Consider the following 16,301-nt stretch of genomic DNA (forward strand, 5'->3'; position numbering starts at 1 on the left):
GAAATCCCTCACTTGCAGCTGCAAGGCTCAACCCTCCCCCACCGGTTGTTGCTCAGTGTCAGTGCTGTGCTACACGATGGCTGGAGGAGGTGAAACTCCTGAACTTTTCCCCCCATCGAAGAAAACTAAATCGGTGGTATGGGAATACTTCGGTTACAGAAAAGCTACAGACTTCTGCGGCTTAGAGGAGGAGGGCCAACCAACCTCTAAAACATCTTTGCGGATAGTGGCTGCCAAGGAGGCAATACTTCCAATATGATTTCACATTTATGCAAAATTAAAGGCAAGTAAACATTGCCATGAACAATTATTTTTGTTCTGATGGTAATAATGTTGAGCTGTGGCTGTGGGTTCCGGCTCACCTAAAGGACTGCATTTATTTCAATTTCAGAATATTTCAGTTATTTTTAAAAATATTTTTATTATTTATTTTAACTTAACATTTTAACTATGTTCCAATTTGCTAATAGGTTTTGAAAAAAAAAAAATCCTGCTCAATGGGATTTTTTATTTTTTTTTTCAAACGCCGATACTGTATCTCTGACACATTTTAGAGCTGTAATTGCAATACCGTGATATTTTGGTTTAAGGTCATCATACCGTTAGAATCTACCGGCACATGCATGCCTAGTCACAAATAAGAACACGACAAGCTGAGGGAAGGAAGCACGGACGCAGGCTACTCAGCAAGCGCAGAACAGTTTGCGTAAATGGGCCAACACGTAATAAGAATTCATGATCACAAGTGCAGCAGCAAGCTGGGGTGAGGATGCGCATACGCAACCTACAAAGCAATCGTAGAAGCATTGCTACGAGTTAGCCGTTTATGGTAACCCGTAACAAAACGCGACAATTCGATACGATTAGGGATTTTATTTTTTTGTTCATACTTTAAGTATGAGTATTTTACTTTAAGTATTTTTATTTCATAATACACGCGGTATTTTATGCCCCTGAATGATATGGGTCGCTTGGATGTGTGTGGAAGCGATCGCTATTTTTATTTAGTTTTTTTAATCCCGCGCCATGAAAATGAGTGACTTCCGGCTTCGGTCTTGCATTGAGGAGGAAAGCGCTGTGACGTGTACGGTAGAAGACGTCCTCTTCACGCTACAGTGTACTGTTGTGTATGAGGACGAAGGATTCAGCTGATTTTGCGGATTAATACGTTTATTTTTCACATCACGCCAGCCAAACGGCTGCAGAAAAATCATTCTGTATGAGGGAGAGGCGTATGCGCCTTTTTGGAGTTTCAAAAGGTTCCCATTCACCGTGGATATTTACTGTGGGACCATTGGACTTACGAGGAAGTGAGTAAACATCTTGTTTTGTATTATGTCAAATACGAATACAGCGATTACAAAGTAAACACTACAACCTTCCTTTAAATGAAGGACTACTTACGTTCGATCATTGATAGGCATGTAAAAAGCTCTCCTAATGCTCATTAGCAGCAGCAGCACGTTAGCTGCACAACAACTCCAGCCACCCTCCTCCGGGGAACGAACTGTAAATTGCTCTCCGCCGGGCGGTTTGCCGATCCACGAAGACAATCGACAACCGGGTCGTCATGTCAAATAATCCAGGATAGTTATGTGTGATTTTCCGCTTCGAAGACTTTGAAACATCACTCGGTTCGGGTTAGCATGTCGGCTAGCTGTCACGCCATCTGGTCTGTTTACATTCTCCGAAGCCGGGGAAGGGAAATGACATATGTCCGATTTAGGTGTCATAAAATATCGTTCGGGAGTTGCGACAGTAAAGGTGAAGTCGACAGTTTTGACCATTATGGAGTAATTTTGCCATGTTGTCCTGAATGAATGCATTTTTATTATTTCATATTCCATTCAGCACAAGACTTATTTGTCATGACCATGCCATTTATTTAGCAATTGGGGAAAATACTTGAATAAAAAGAATATCCTGTAAAAATATTGAAGTAAAGAGACAGAAACGATGACATTTTGCCGCTCTCTTCGTCGCGTTTTCCTCGTTGTGAATAGTTCCCCCTCGACGGGCTGACTGGTCCTTCTCAAGCCATTTATATAGCTATTGGGGAAAAATACTTGGATAAAAATGAATATCCTGTAAAAATATTGGAGTAGAGAGACAGAAACAACGACATTTTGCAGCTCTCTTTGTCGCGTTTTCCTCGTTCTGAATAATTCCCCCTCAATGGGCTGAATAGTAAAACCGATGAGCCCAGTCTACCGCTGACGTCATCCACCTGTTGGGGACGCTAAAGCCCTATAATGGTAGGCGTGGCTAACCGGCAGATTAAAAGACTAATTTCTCGTCATCTGTGCTTTGCTAAATTGTTGTATGTAGTCGAATCGTCTCAAAATATGATTCTAATTCACATAATAATGCCATTTAAGACTTTTTTTTTCGTGTCATATGCTCTAAGTCCTGGGAATTTCTTAACTCACATGTCCTTCCATGCCCTCTAGGGGGCTCCAATCCCTCCAGCAGGTCCGCCCGGCACGCAACCTCACTGTCTCGTCAGGCCACTGCAGTTCCTTCCGCTTCGATACGTTGATGTTCTCCAGCACCTGACTCGTGTCCATAATCTGTACAGAAGCGCAACAGTGCCATTGATGTGGCAACGGGCAGTATATGGTGTTAAATTCACACCACAATTGCATTTTCGCAATACGAAATACAGGGTTCTGTGTGCACAAGAACATGGTGCATGAGCACGAAAGTGTGTTTTTTGGTATAATTTCACACTTATTTTGTGTAAAATGCATGGATTTAAGTGCCCAAAAAAACATTTGACTGAAACGAGAATTTGCCCTGCACCCGATTGGTTGAAAATAGTGATAAGACTTGTAACACAAAATGAATCACGAGCGAACTGCGAATCACACGCAGGGGAAAACATGCTTGTACGCGAGCTAGAAGGGTAAAGTTTTACACAAAAGATCATTTTTGAATTCATACCAAAAACACTCTTTCATGCAGATAATACTTGTGCACCTACTACTTCAGGTGGGAATCTTTGGAATCGATTTATAATCGATTATTGATGCACAACACCCCCCCCCCCCTTTTAATCTTTCGTACATAAATTCAGGCATGAAAATGGGTTAGAGGTTAAAAAGGTGAGAAGGGTGTGGAGGAAATACCGTATTGGCCCGAATATAAGACAGCCCTGATTATAAGACGACCCCCTCTTTTTTAAGACTCAAGTTTGAAGAAAAAAAAAAAAAAAAAAAAAAAAAAAGACTTTTTGAACACCAAATTAATTTTCATACAGAAAATAATTACAGTACATCTGAAATGATTATAACAATATATTTGAGAGAAAAAACATGTTATTTTGCCTCATTCAAATCTTAATATCTGAACATTTAAATATGTAAACTAAAGTGCAATCACATTCGTAAATGAATGGCTTCTGGTTTTTGAAATGTAAATAAACCAATCTATTGTGATAAAACAAAAAAATTGCAATAACTGCATTAACCATCAAAGTGAGGTCTAACTGTAACTGTAGTCTTGAAACAAATCTAAATAAGGAAAAACATTGCAATAAATAAAATAATGCAAACTGGTTAAACTTGTGAGTAGCGGAGATCTGTGACAGAACATCACTTCAATGATATCTGGCGCCATCTAGCGTTGTGAATGGGTATAATGTCTAGACCGCGAATATAAGACGACCCCCACTTTTTCAGCCTTATTTCAATGCAAAAAACACTGGGCCAATACGGTATGTTCCGGTAGGGCTGTCCCAAACGACTAATTTTCTCCCGATTACTCAGCTGACAATTTTTACGATTAGTCGACTAGTCAGCTGACAACTTTTACTATTAGCCGACTAATAAAAAATTGATAATTTAAAAAAAAGATTTTTTAACTAATTTAGCAATGACATTTTTCTTGACGCATATTAATTCACAAAAACATTTGGAACACTTAAATTCTTTATTAACGTACAAATAAACATGTCAAAAACAATAATTAATAACACATAAACAATGAGGTCAAATGTTGATAGCATTTACTAGTGCAAAAGAATGGAATGTAAACAGATTCAGAACACTGACTTTTCCAACATTATTCAAAACAATTCTTAAAACAAAAAAAAAATCTAGCATTATTGTTACAGTATACTACTATATATGATAATATTATAATAATTATAATATTCATTGTCAATCATATTTTTCAAAATGGTTGTAATTTTAAAGCTATTCTTAGTGTAGAATCTGAATTCTGTAGTATTATAGTATTTACATATTATAGTATTAATTCTGAAGTATGTTGGTTTAACTCCAGAAATCGTTATTTATATGAATGTGATGTGCTTTTAAATGTTCACCGGAAGTACGTTCGCTAACAGCTTCACACTCCGCAAAAATGCAGTTTTCGTCATTGCTTGTGGTGACACTCATGGATTTTTTTTCTCGTTTGCAAATGCTGTTAACCAGCGATTTTTAATGTTTGAAGTGTCACCTTTTAAACGCAAGTTTGCGTTTTGGAGAACACTGCCAATGTTTTATAGCAGGCTGAATAAAGTAGGTTGTTGTTTTTCCTGATTAGTCTCAATGTAGCAATGCATATGTTTACAGTGTTTAATATACATGTGTCTCCTTATTTTGTATGTCTGAATTGTAATTGTATGGCGTGCTGATTACCGATAAACATCTGTTAAATGAACTGGAGTCTCGTATGTCATCTACACGCACGCATGCGGTGATAAAACGCAGCCGTGAAAATTAACACCATCATTTTTATTGACCTTGTGACAAATGGACTCATTGCATATCGCAACAGGCTTAGCAACTTCAATAATACATGTTGTTAGTTATTTAGATGGAACTACGAACCCCCCCCCTTGAGAATTTTCTCCTGAGATCTACACAATTCACGTACGTCACTCTTTTTGACTTTAAAACGGCGAATTTCGCTGAAAGGTGAGTGATTTTCATGCCTGTAAGTGACAAAAATTGTACAAAAATCCTCTCAGGCTTAAATAAACGACTATATCAGTATCAAGTTAACAATTAAAAAAGGGAAATATAATACTCAAGTCCCCATTCTGTATCAGCAGCTTTAAACTACTTTCAATTAACTTAATGTTGAGAATCAACCGTTATAGTTGTTAAAATTGCTCCCGTTATTCCATCAGTTCCCTTCTGTCTACTTTCGACATGTCAAAGTTTTTAAACTTTTTTTGTCTTTTAAAGATAGATTCAAGTCAAGATTTTGCAGATTTAGGAGTATTTTAGATAAAAAGTAATTAGGTTCGCTACAACAGAACCTTCAAGAGAAGTCTACTGCTTTAAGATGGCCGCTGTTTACTAGCACCGGCAAGTGTCAGTTCGCATCTAGTTCTCGGTACATGTTGTAACGCTGCCGTCGTCTGTCATTTCGCATCTAGTTCTACATCTATGTGATATCTACCATAGCCGTATGTTTGTCGCAACTAGAATTGCATTATGTTTTGCATTGGTATTAATGTTTTTTTTTTTTTTTAAATCTAGCGCCATGAGTTGAACATGATATTTACTCTCGGTCCGTTCCTCATTGCGTCCCGAAGACCGTGCTGACTATGTTTTATTTCCGCTTACTGTGTTTTATTTCCGCTTTACCTGGTATAATTCAATAATCGGAATTTGGATGTTTGTGAATCGTTCTCGAATCTTCCACGGGCGAATCGCGAATAATCTAATTTCGCACGGCTCTACTTACAACACATAATTTTATGTGTGGTGTTTCGTATTACGTACACGGGATTGTGGCATGAATCGAACGCCACGGCGGCGGGTCGGCGTTTCCACCATACCTGAACTCTGTAGGAGATGTCGTCCCTGCGCACAGTGGAGATGACGGGGTTATGCTGCTGTGGGTGGTGATGGTGGTGGTGTGGGTAGTGATGATGAAGATGCTGCTGATGGTGGTGGTGATGCTGGCCAAGGGGGTCCATGACCACGCCGCATAGGCCATCGTTTCCCAGGAGCCCCACCAGTGTGTGGCGCTTGCACGGTGGGATGCTGTGGCTCGAGAGTGACACCGACGGGCCAGACGGGTCCGAGGATGAGCCCAGCCGCAACTGCAGCGAGGTGGGCAGCGTGCGCAGGGACAGCTGGCTGGTGGAGGAGCGCCGGCATGTTTCCAGGCCCGTGGCTGAAGTGCGCAGTGACGAGTGGCGGCTACCGCCCCCGTAGCGGTACGACGAAGACTGGCTGGCCATGGAAGCCCGGGCCGGGGAGTGGCGCACCAGGCTGGACTGGACAGACTGGGAACTCTGGCTGGAGCCTGTTTAAGCAGGAGAAGCAGCAGCTTTTAATTTATAAATATATATTTATGTTTTTCTGCTTCATGCTCGTACTGCCTCTCAACCTCCCTCCTACTAAGTAGTGCGACCAAACTTTTTCTTAGTCACCAGTGCAGCTGGCGTTTGGTACTTAAAGTTAACGATGATTGACAGGTTTGTAGCTTTGATCTAACGAGGGAAGGCTTGGTAGTTTTACGATAAAAGGCACAAATGTGTTAATCATCGTTTAGCTTGTAACCCACTAGCGGTAGTGTGCTGTGACAATGCATTCATTGTGCAAGTGACAGGCTGTTCTTGGCAGCGTGAGTGAATTTGAGTGGACTCACTCAATGAAGCATTTAATTAGGACAAGCATTTTTCTTGTATAAAAATAATTCACAATATGAAGGCGGCACGGTGGAACAGTGGTTAGCCCGTCCACCTTCACAGTTTGTGGGTTCAATCCTGGCTCCGGCCTTCCTGTGTGGAGTCTGCATGTTCTTCCCGTGCCTGCATGGATTTTCTCCGGGTTCCTGCCATAACCCAAAAAACTGTGCATGGTATGCTGATTCAACACTCCAAATTGTCAATACGTGTGAGTGTGTGTTTCTATGTGCCCTGCAACTGGATGGCAACCTGTTCAGGGTGTACCCCGCCTTCTGCCTGGAGTTAAGCTATGATAGGCTCCAGCAACCCCGCGATCCTCGTGAGGATAAGCGGTTCAGAAGATGAATGAATTACATGAATGTTATGGAGAGTGATTAAAAGTATGGCGTTATAGGTAATGCAATGAAAAATGTGAGTGCGCATATATTTTGGGTTGGTCCACCTTAAGAAAAAAGTTAGGCGCACCAGTGCAACCAATGCAAAAAGAATGGAGCTTTGGCAATGTATATCGCAATGTTAATTTTTTCCAATATCGTTTAGGCCCAATTATATATACTAGTCCATCTAAAAAAGTTAGCATATTGTGATAAAGTTCATTATTTTCTGTAATGTATTGATAAACATTAGACTTTCATATATTTTAGATTCATTACACACAACTGAAGTTGTTCAAGCCTTTTATTGTTTTAATATTGATGATTTTGGCAAAAAAAAAAAAATCAAGAAAAACCCAAAATCCCTGTCTAAAAAAATTAGCATATTTTATCCGACCAATACAAAAAAAGTGTTTGTTTTTTTTATACAAAAAAAGTCAACCTTCAATTAATTAGATCAGTTGCACTGAATACTTGGTTGGGATCCTTTTGCAGAAATGAATGCTTCAATGCGGCGTGGGATGAAGGCAATCAGCCTGTGGCACTGCTGAGGTGTTATGGAGGCCCAGGATGCTTCGATAGCGGCCTTAAGCTCATCCACAGTGTTGGGTCTGGTGTCGCTCAACTTCCTCTTCACAATATCCAACAGATTTTCTGTGGGGTTCAGGTCAGGAGAGTTCGCAGGCCAATTGAGCACAGTAATGCCATGGTCAGTAAACCATTTACCAGTGGTTTTGTCACTGTGAGCAGGTGCCAGGTCCTGCTGAAAAATGAAATCTTCATCTCCATAAAGCTTTTCAGCAGATGGAAGCATGAAGTACCCCAAAATCTCCTGACAGCTAGCTGCATTGACCCTGCCCTTGATAAAACACGGTAGACCAACACCAGCAGCTGACACGGCACCCCAGACCATCACTGACTGTGGGTACTTGACACTGGACTTCAGGCATTTTGGCATTTCCTTCTCCCCAGTCTTCCTCCAAACTCTGGCACCTTGATTTCCGAATGACATGCAAAATTTGCTTTCATCTGAAAAAAGTACTTTGGACCAGTTCAGGCGCTTCTGCCACTGTTTCAGGTTCAAAAGTGGCTTGACCTAGGGAATGCGGCACTTGTAGCCCATTTCCAGCTCACGCATGTGCACGGTGGCTCTTGATGTTTCTACTCCAGACTAAGTCTACTGTTTCTGCAGGTCCCCCAAGGTCTGGAATCGGCCCTTCTCCACAATCTTTCTCAGGGTGCGGTCACCTCTTCTGGTTGTGCAGTGTTTCCTGGCACTTCTTCCTTCCCACAGATTTCCCACAGAGGTGCCTTGATACAGCACTCTGGGAACAGCCTATTCGCTCAGAAATTTCCAGGCATGAAAATGGGTCAGGGGTTAAAAAGGTGAGAAAGGTGTGGAGGAAATATGTTCCGGCGTTCTGCACAAAATGTCCGCCGTCGGCAAAACGTCCTACATGTGGCGAATTTGACCATTTTAATTTTTCACATAAGGCTTAATATTCGAGTTAACGGGGGTTTAATTAGTTGAAGGAGTTGATTTCAACCACCATTGACTCGCGCTAGCTTAGCCCTTCTGGAGCCCTGAAACTAACAAATAACTGTCAAACTGCACAGAATTTGTTCAAATCATTTCCAACGACTAATTAAACTCCGGCTAACTCAAAGATTAAGCCTAATGTAAAAAATTCTGAACTTCCCCTTTAAAATAAAGACCATTGAATATGGCCCTTAAAATGTTGTCTATAAAAGTTTTAGAGCAATAAAACAAACAAAACAAATGAATAAAATGAACAGGAATCCTTCAAAGTATTTCATAATGGGTCCAAATTATTTTTCGAACAGATCATGTGACTATAGAACCTTAGAGACAGCCGTTTGCATTGCTTAGCCAAAACTACAGCTGAGGAGGCAAGATGGATATTTAGAATTTCTTTAAACCTAAGCTTTCAAAACCCTCAACAACAACTGAGCTTGAACCGAGGATTGAGCACGAGCAGTATCAAAAAGTCCTGGCTGTCGTGTTACCTGTTGTGCTGTAATTCCAAGTGGTGCTTGAATTGGATGCTTGTTGCGGTGGACAGTCTTTTTGAGCCAGCGCAAAGTTTGCAGCGCACGGGGATATTTTTGTTATCTTTACTGGACAAAAATGTGAAGTAATGGCTGTGTTTCCAGTGTGCAAATGCAGCCGTTTGTAGTATATCTCCTGCCTATTTCATTGCATCCTGGCGAGGTAGCAAGGCTATGTTGTTTTGACTCCCAGCGCTCACGCATCATGGTAATACACGAGACCCTTTTTGTTCTATCCCCGATTAAAAAATGTGACATGTGATGTCACTCCCATGACTACAGTATTCTTCATTCTACACACATTATGGGGCAATAACAAAATAGTAACGCACAGGCATCAAGGAAAGTAATTTTACTCAGATTACTGATTTAGAAAAATGAACGCGTTAGATTGTTCTTTACTGAAAGAAAGTAATCAGATTAGTTACGCATTACGATACCGCGTTATTGACAACACTGCTTTTATATTACCGTTAAATACACAAGCTTGACGCTACCTTAACGGGAGCTATTTTTTCACCGGACGCTCCGGCAGTGTTCAACGCAAGCTGCAACGAACGGCAGTAACTTTGTCATACCACAAAATATGAAAACGAAAACCATTACTCACTAAATTCAATATGCTGGCAAATGCATTCATCTAAAAACAATTGGGAGTGATACTTTACCTCCTCCAGCGAATGTGAATTTGTGCTTAGTACAAGATCATCACTCGCAATTAGCGATCTTTGACGCTCTTTTTTTTTTTTTTTTTTTTCCCCTCCCCGCATACAAACTTGTTTCTCTCTCAGCGGCTGTGATTAACCTCAATGAAGTTGCTGTCATAGCTAAGCCTTGCCTATCATTCGTCTTTGTAAGTTTTTAGTAACTTTGTGTATTGAATTTGAAAGGAAAATGTGTGTTTTGTTTTTGACGAACTTTTTCATGAAGCTAAACTGTTGAAGCTACTCACATGTGGAAAAATACGAGTGTACAACGTTTTAAATGTATTCATTTGGTATATTTCAGTTACCACGATTTGAGAGATCAATAAATTGAAGAATTTACGCCTTGCGTTTGGAGTGCTTGTTTTTGGGTTTGCTGGAATAGCGTCACTGACACACGCAGCATCAAACAGGGGAAGGGGTAAGCGCTGCCGCGCCAATCTAATTCTGGCTGCATTTTCGACACATGAAAAATAACGAATACGTACTACTGTATGACGGAAAATTTTAGTGGTTTTGTAACCGCGACGTTTTCATAGCATGGTAATCCGTGAAGGTAACTGGCACATGCCTACAAACGACCCCCCCCCCCCCCCCTTAAAAATTTTTCTCCTCGGATCTACACGATTCACGTAGGTCATCCTTTTTGACTTCAAAACGGCGAATTTCGCCGAAAGGTGAGAGATTTTCATGCCTGAATTTCTTTCTGTGTCTTAGCCTCTTGCTTGAAGGTGTCAATGATGGCCTTCTGGACAGCAGTCAGGTCGGCAGTCTTGCCCATGACTGTGGTTTTGAGTAATGACCCAGGCTGGGAATTTTTAAAATCCTCAGGAATCTTTCGCAGGGTTTTTGAGTTAATTCGTTGATTCAGATGATTAGGTTAGTAGCTTCTTTAGAGTACCTTTTCGTGATATGGTAATTTTTTGAGATAGGGATTTTTGTTTTTTCTTGACATTTTTGCAATCATCAATACTAAAACAATATAAGGCTTGAACTACTTCAGTTGTGTGTAATGAATCCAAAATATATGAAAGTCTAATGTTTATCAGTACATTACAGAAAATAATGAACTTTATCACAATATGCTAATTTTTTTAGAAGGACCAGTATATATTTTAACTTTTAGTAACAAAATAATCAAGAACTACAATGGCATAGCCATAACAGTTACAAAAATACATAAGTTTTATACTCCGCAACGATCCCAGAAAAAAGCGAAAAAGAGGAAGTAGGCTAATGTAAAAAGTACAGTACTGGTACATGTTTGGAATTTTAATTCAAATTTATAAGAAAAAAATATGTATATATTTTTTCAGTATCGAATTTACACTCTGTATTGGCAGATTCTCAAAATTAGGTGGCTGACTCAAGTGTGTATGTCTATAAATATGTGAACTGGCTGTGGTGTTAATTTCCCTCACCCAGAGCGTGCGGCTGGTATGAGTGAGGGCCGCCGGGTCCGGAATTTCCACCCTGTGACATGGAACTCTGCTGCGAGTCACCCGTTGTCCCATTGCCGCTACCGCAGGACATCCCGCCGGCATCAGAATCTTCGATATTCCCTCCGCTGTTACAACCTGCGCCGCAGCCTTTTCTTAACCTAAGAGAATAGCAATCTGTTAGCAATGGACGCCAACCAAAAATCTTATTTAATCCTTTATAGGGCACTCATTTAACTCACTGACAGCGGCAGTGAATAAATCGCTGCCAGATGCCCCAGTCAAAATGAAAGACGAGCTTTCATAGCCAGTCCTACAAATTTCAATGAATTGAACATCTATTGTTGTCAATGGCAGGCAATGAGTTAAATACTATTGGGAGGGGTGAAAGACATGAAAAAGCACAATCATAGAGCGCACATTCACTCTACTGGCTGGTTGATGCTTCTGCGGCGGACCTGAGCCGTCAAGGCAGACCCGATTTACGACCCTTCGCCGTAGCCTGACGTGCACCTCTACAAAATCCTGTGACTGTGGTGTAATTCAATGTAAGATTCATCTGAAAAATCCACTTTTTGCCACTCTTCCAGCTAGGGCTGCAGCTATTGAATATTTTAGTAATCGAGTAATCGACTGAAAATTCTATCGAGTAATCGGATAAAACAAATATATTTTTAGGTGAAGAGCAATTATAAATATACATGAGAAAACAAGACATTTTATCTAATCTTGAACCATTTTCAGTCAATCAATGTCTTTATTTTCGATGTATATTGTTGAAAACAGCCCACAATTGCATCTGAGATGTAACTAGAATTAAAAAAAAAAAAAGACTAATTCACTGCTTTCACTCAAAAAACTTTTAGATCTTATTAAAAAAAAAAAAAAAAAAAAATTATATATATCTTACCTTAAAATGCCGTTACGCTTGATAACACACATCACTTAAAAGTTAGGATTTTTTCCCACGTGTTTCAATTGAATTTCCATTTGTGTCAAGCCATTTTTAAGTTCTAGTTAAGTTTTAAGTTAGTCTAAATAATAAGTCCTGATAGGATTTTGAGTTTTTGCAGTGTTCAAAATAAATGTATGATACAGGCTGTATTGGAGCACATTAGGGACCAGTGCTACTTGGTGTTTTATCCAGCAATGACTACTGAGCTAAAATTGATAGTTAGCATTATTAAGTTTTTATTTTACACCCTCATCACTCCACAATGCTATGTTATGTTAAAGCCTGTATGTAAGACACGTTAGCCACGCATCGACAGTGGTCATAATTAATAGAAACCTAGCCCTCCGCAGGGCTAACGTTACGTGAGCTAGTAGTGACAGTAGCATTAATTTCATTTATTAGCGCTTAGCGCTCGTTATTAGCTCTTAGCGCTCTACTGCTTTAAGATGGCGGCTGTTTACTAACGCTGCCCAGATGAGGCAGAGTCTGTCATTTCGCATCTAGTTCAACATACATGCGATCTCTATGAGACGCATCGGACGCTACCTGCAACCAACGTAGCATCGTGCAGGCTAGTATTTAGCAACGTCGGCGTCGTTTGTAGCGGCTGTTGGCTGCAGTAAGTCCCCCCCCCTTCTTCCTCTCCGCACGTGACAGCGCGTTGTCCCGCATTAAAAGTAGTCCGAGCAAAACGTGATGCTTAGAGCTGTCAAAATAAACAATTACTCGAGGTGAATAAAATTACTCGGATCAGTTTTTAAACTCGAGTTACTCGAGTTGCTCGAGTATTCGTTTCAGCTCTACTTCCAGCATCCATCCTTTTGACAGGCTGTAGGCCTTGGCAAATCCCACACGGTTTTTTAATTGTCTGCACCCTGAGAGAGAAATAGTCTGATTGAGAGGGCCTCTATGCTTTTATAACGCGTTTACCATCAAGGCTTCCAACGCAGTTTGGGAAGTTCCATACCCACCAGAAATCTGCTATGGCTTCAAGCAGGCTGGTTGTAAGACACGGCAATGAAATCGGACAAAACGTTGGACAACGCAGCTTGCTGGCTTCCACGCGATGCTAGAATTTGTAATGTGACTGCCAGTCTCTGCGCGGCATCAACAGTCGGACAGACCACCTCCGCAACAGTCTTCTGCGTTGTCTACGCCTCAACATTTGTATGATCAACATTTGTTGGTCAATGTTGATGAGCTGAAGTTACACATTCAAGCGTTCCATCTCCCTTGCCATTGCTGTCTAAACGGAAGAAAACTAAAGGAATTCGACAAAAGTTCCCCAAAACCGCACAAACACAATGCAACATCCCTCAAGTGGCTTGGCGGTGACATTTCGGGGAGACTTCCTGTTGATATCAGGTCACTTCCTGTTGAATTTGGGGACATTTCAGGGACAGTTCCTTATGATATCAGGTCACAAAATGTCAATGGGCTGTAATGGTAAATGGTCAAAAATCAGAAGAACCTATGTTTTCCTGCCAATGAAAATGAATGGGAAATTTGGACATACATGGCTGTCAATGGCATCCCATTGGAAATGAATCGGACAGTTTTTGGTGAATTTTGGGGGAACCGTACATTTTTGCTAAATTCTGTATAACACACTTTCATCCCCTTTGCCGTCCTGGAGTTTTTATGTGTAAGTTATGCAATATGGTCAAAAATTGTCGGACAAGTAGCGTTTTGGGGGGAGGAAATGTTTTTCAAAAACCCAGCGTTAATGGGCAGACGGAAAATTTTTGGGGGTCATTTGAAAAATTCCCTGCATCGTGTGAAAATTCTGGACTTATGATATGGGCCTTTGCCTTGCAAAACTCCATCTAATTAATCAGCTCTGAGACCCCCCAAAAATTCCCCTTAGAATTGGTATGTATTCATCCTAAGACCAGTTCACAAATAACAAAGGAGTAACAATTCCAGTTAGTGTCTTCCATTGAAAGAACAATGTAGGTGAGACTTTGAGACCTACCTCCATGTGGTCTAAAGATAAAAAACCGGGCTCCTAGCATAGTAAATGTGTATACATCCTTAGAATATTCCAAACAAATTCCATTCTGGTCCATCCACGAATAACGGAGGAGTATCAATTTAGTCTCTTCACGAAGAAGAAGAAAGCAAGCGAGTTTTTGAGACCTCCCTTCGGGGAGTCTAATTATACATATTAATTAAGACCTGTCATCCACATATGTCCCTGTTGCATTCTGGGTCAGGCAACTCACACTTGTATACCATATTTTCATATCATGGCCAAAATACCCATAATGTAACATCCACGTATATGAACAGCAGATCTTAATGGGGTTAAGATTTACTTTTTTTTTAATGGCTAAAAATAGTCACATACCCTATAAAGTAGGGGTCTGACAATATATCGAAATGGTGATATATCGTGATACTTTGTATCCCAAAAGGTTATCAATATGCTCCTGGCAAGAATCGAGATATCGTTTTAAAAAGGTGTCAAAAAAAAAAAAAAAAAAAAAAAAAAAGGAACCAACAAGTTGCTACCAAAATCTTCCACCCTAATAGTGTCTCAGGTAACTCTAAGGCTGCGATTGACGGTGCTCGACGCCCAATCCATTTAGAATGGGAACATTCCTTAATTCGAAATAGGGCTGCAGCTATCGATTATTTTAGTAGTCGATTAATCGATGAACTATTTAGTTTAAATAATCGAGTAATCGGATAAGGAACATAAAAAATTCAAATACCTGAGCCGAGCCTCACACGGTATATAAAAATAAATAAATAAATAAATAAATAAATTAAAAAAAAAAAAAAGATCTATGTACAACAAAAGAGCAATTGGCTAACTTACATAGCAAAAGTCCGCTAGCTTAAATGCTATAAAATGCTGAGCTTTTTACAATGCTCTAAACAAATGGCTCATACACATATTCCCACCCCACAAAAAATGGCTAAATATACCTTTAAACTAAATAAGGAATGCATTAAAAAAAAATCATGAGCTTAAACACTTATGTTGGTGTTAACAGGGAGCAGATGGATTCAGCCATGTGACATGAGGTAGACTAGAGGGCTGCGTATCCACCCAAATCAATAAAAATAAATGCAAACACTTTCAAAACAAACCATTAACGCCACTTTAATTAAACGAATACGCGAAGCAGCAAGATTTCATTTGAATCTTTTTTTCGAATCGAATACTCAGTTAATCGATTAATCGTTGCAGCACTAATTCGAAACCAGAGCATTTGCATTCATTCTGTCCAATTTTCGGGGCATTTACAGGTCACTTGCTGTTCATTTAGTGGGGCTTTCCTGTCAACACAATCACGTGCTTTCAGACGAGCTTGGACTTGATTGTTAGGTGAAAGTCGAATGATGACGCAGATTTTCTGGGGTGAACAAACAGGCTTCGAATATGGATATATGTCAGTGGGATAAAATACTAATGATGTATGACGATTGACGAATGAAAAATTCAAATATGTTAGAGAGGGAAATAATGTCGCATGGGCTTTGGCTTTCACAATTGCTATAACTCGACCACCAGAGGACGGTGTTGCACAGTATTAGCAGTATTGAAACGATCATAAAAAAAAACAAAAAAAAAACAAAATAAAACAACAACATTGTTTTTAATTGTGAAGTAGGCATGAACTTCGTAACTTTTCAACCTTTAAGAAATATTTTCCATAACATTTGTGATTGTCCATGGAAAACTAGTTAAATGACACCTCTTTTATATCTTGAGAGGGGGCAGTATCGCTTTCACCGGCACTAATTTACTTTGAGGAGGGTGGCAGGAACCATACAAAAGCCCCCCCCACCCAAAATACAAATGTGCTGACTCGGGGTGTGACAGAATGTCAAAATGGTGATATACTGTGATACTTTGTATCCCAAAAGGTTATCAATATGGTCCTGCCAAAAATCGAGCTATCTTTTTAAAAAGGTGTCAACGTTTCAAAAAAAATTAAAAAAAAAAAAAAAAAAAAGGAACCAACAAGTTGCTATCAAAATCTTCCACCATAATAGTGTGTCAGTTAACCCTAAGGCTGCCACTGACAGTGCTCGACGCTCAATCCATTTAGGCTGGGAATGTTCGTTCATTCAAAACCAGAGTATTTGCAGTCA

The 16,301-nt window shown here is 40.0% G+C and overlaps 1 protein-coding gene across 2 annotated transcripts in view; it reads right to left on the reverse strand.

Annotated features, from left to right (window-relative positions):
- The window catches only part of pcnx1 (pecanex 1), a 104,914-nt gene that overhangs the window by 3,035 nt on the left and 85,578 nt on the right, over positions 1-16,301 (reverse strand). For both annotated transcript variants that reach the window (XM_057860366.1, XM_057860367.1), the window contains exons 32-34: positions 11,222-11,400; positions 5,795-6,267; positions 2,430-2,570 (exon numbers count right to left, since the gene is read on the reverse strand). In XM_057860366.1, the coding sequence (XP_057716349.1) occupies positions 2,430-2,570; positions 5,795-6,267; positions 11,222-11,400 (793 nt within the window). The remainder of the gene's footprint in view (positions 1-2,429; positions 2,571-5,794; positions 6,268-11,221; positions 11,401-16,301) is intronic.

The sequence above is a fragment of the Corythoichthys intestinalis genome, chromosome 15, assembly GCF_030265065.1.
Source record: "Corythoichthys intestinalis isolate RoL2023-P3 chromosome 15, ASM3026506v1, whole genome shotgun sequence".
In the NCBI taxonomy this organism is placed as follows: Eukaryota; Metazoa; Chordata; class Actinopteri; order Syngnathiformes; family Syngnathidae; genus Corythoichthys; species Corythoichthys intestinalis.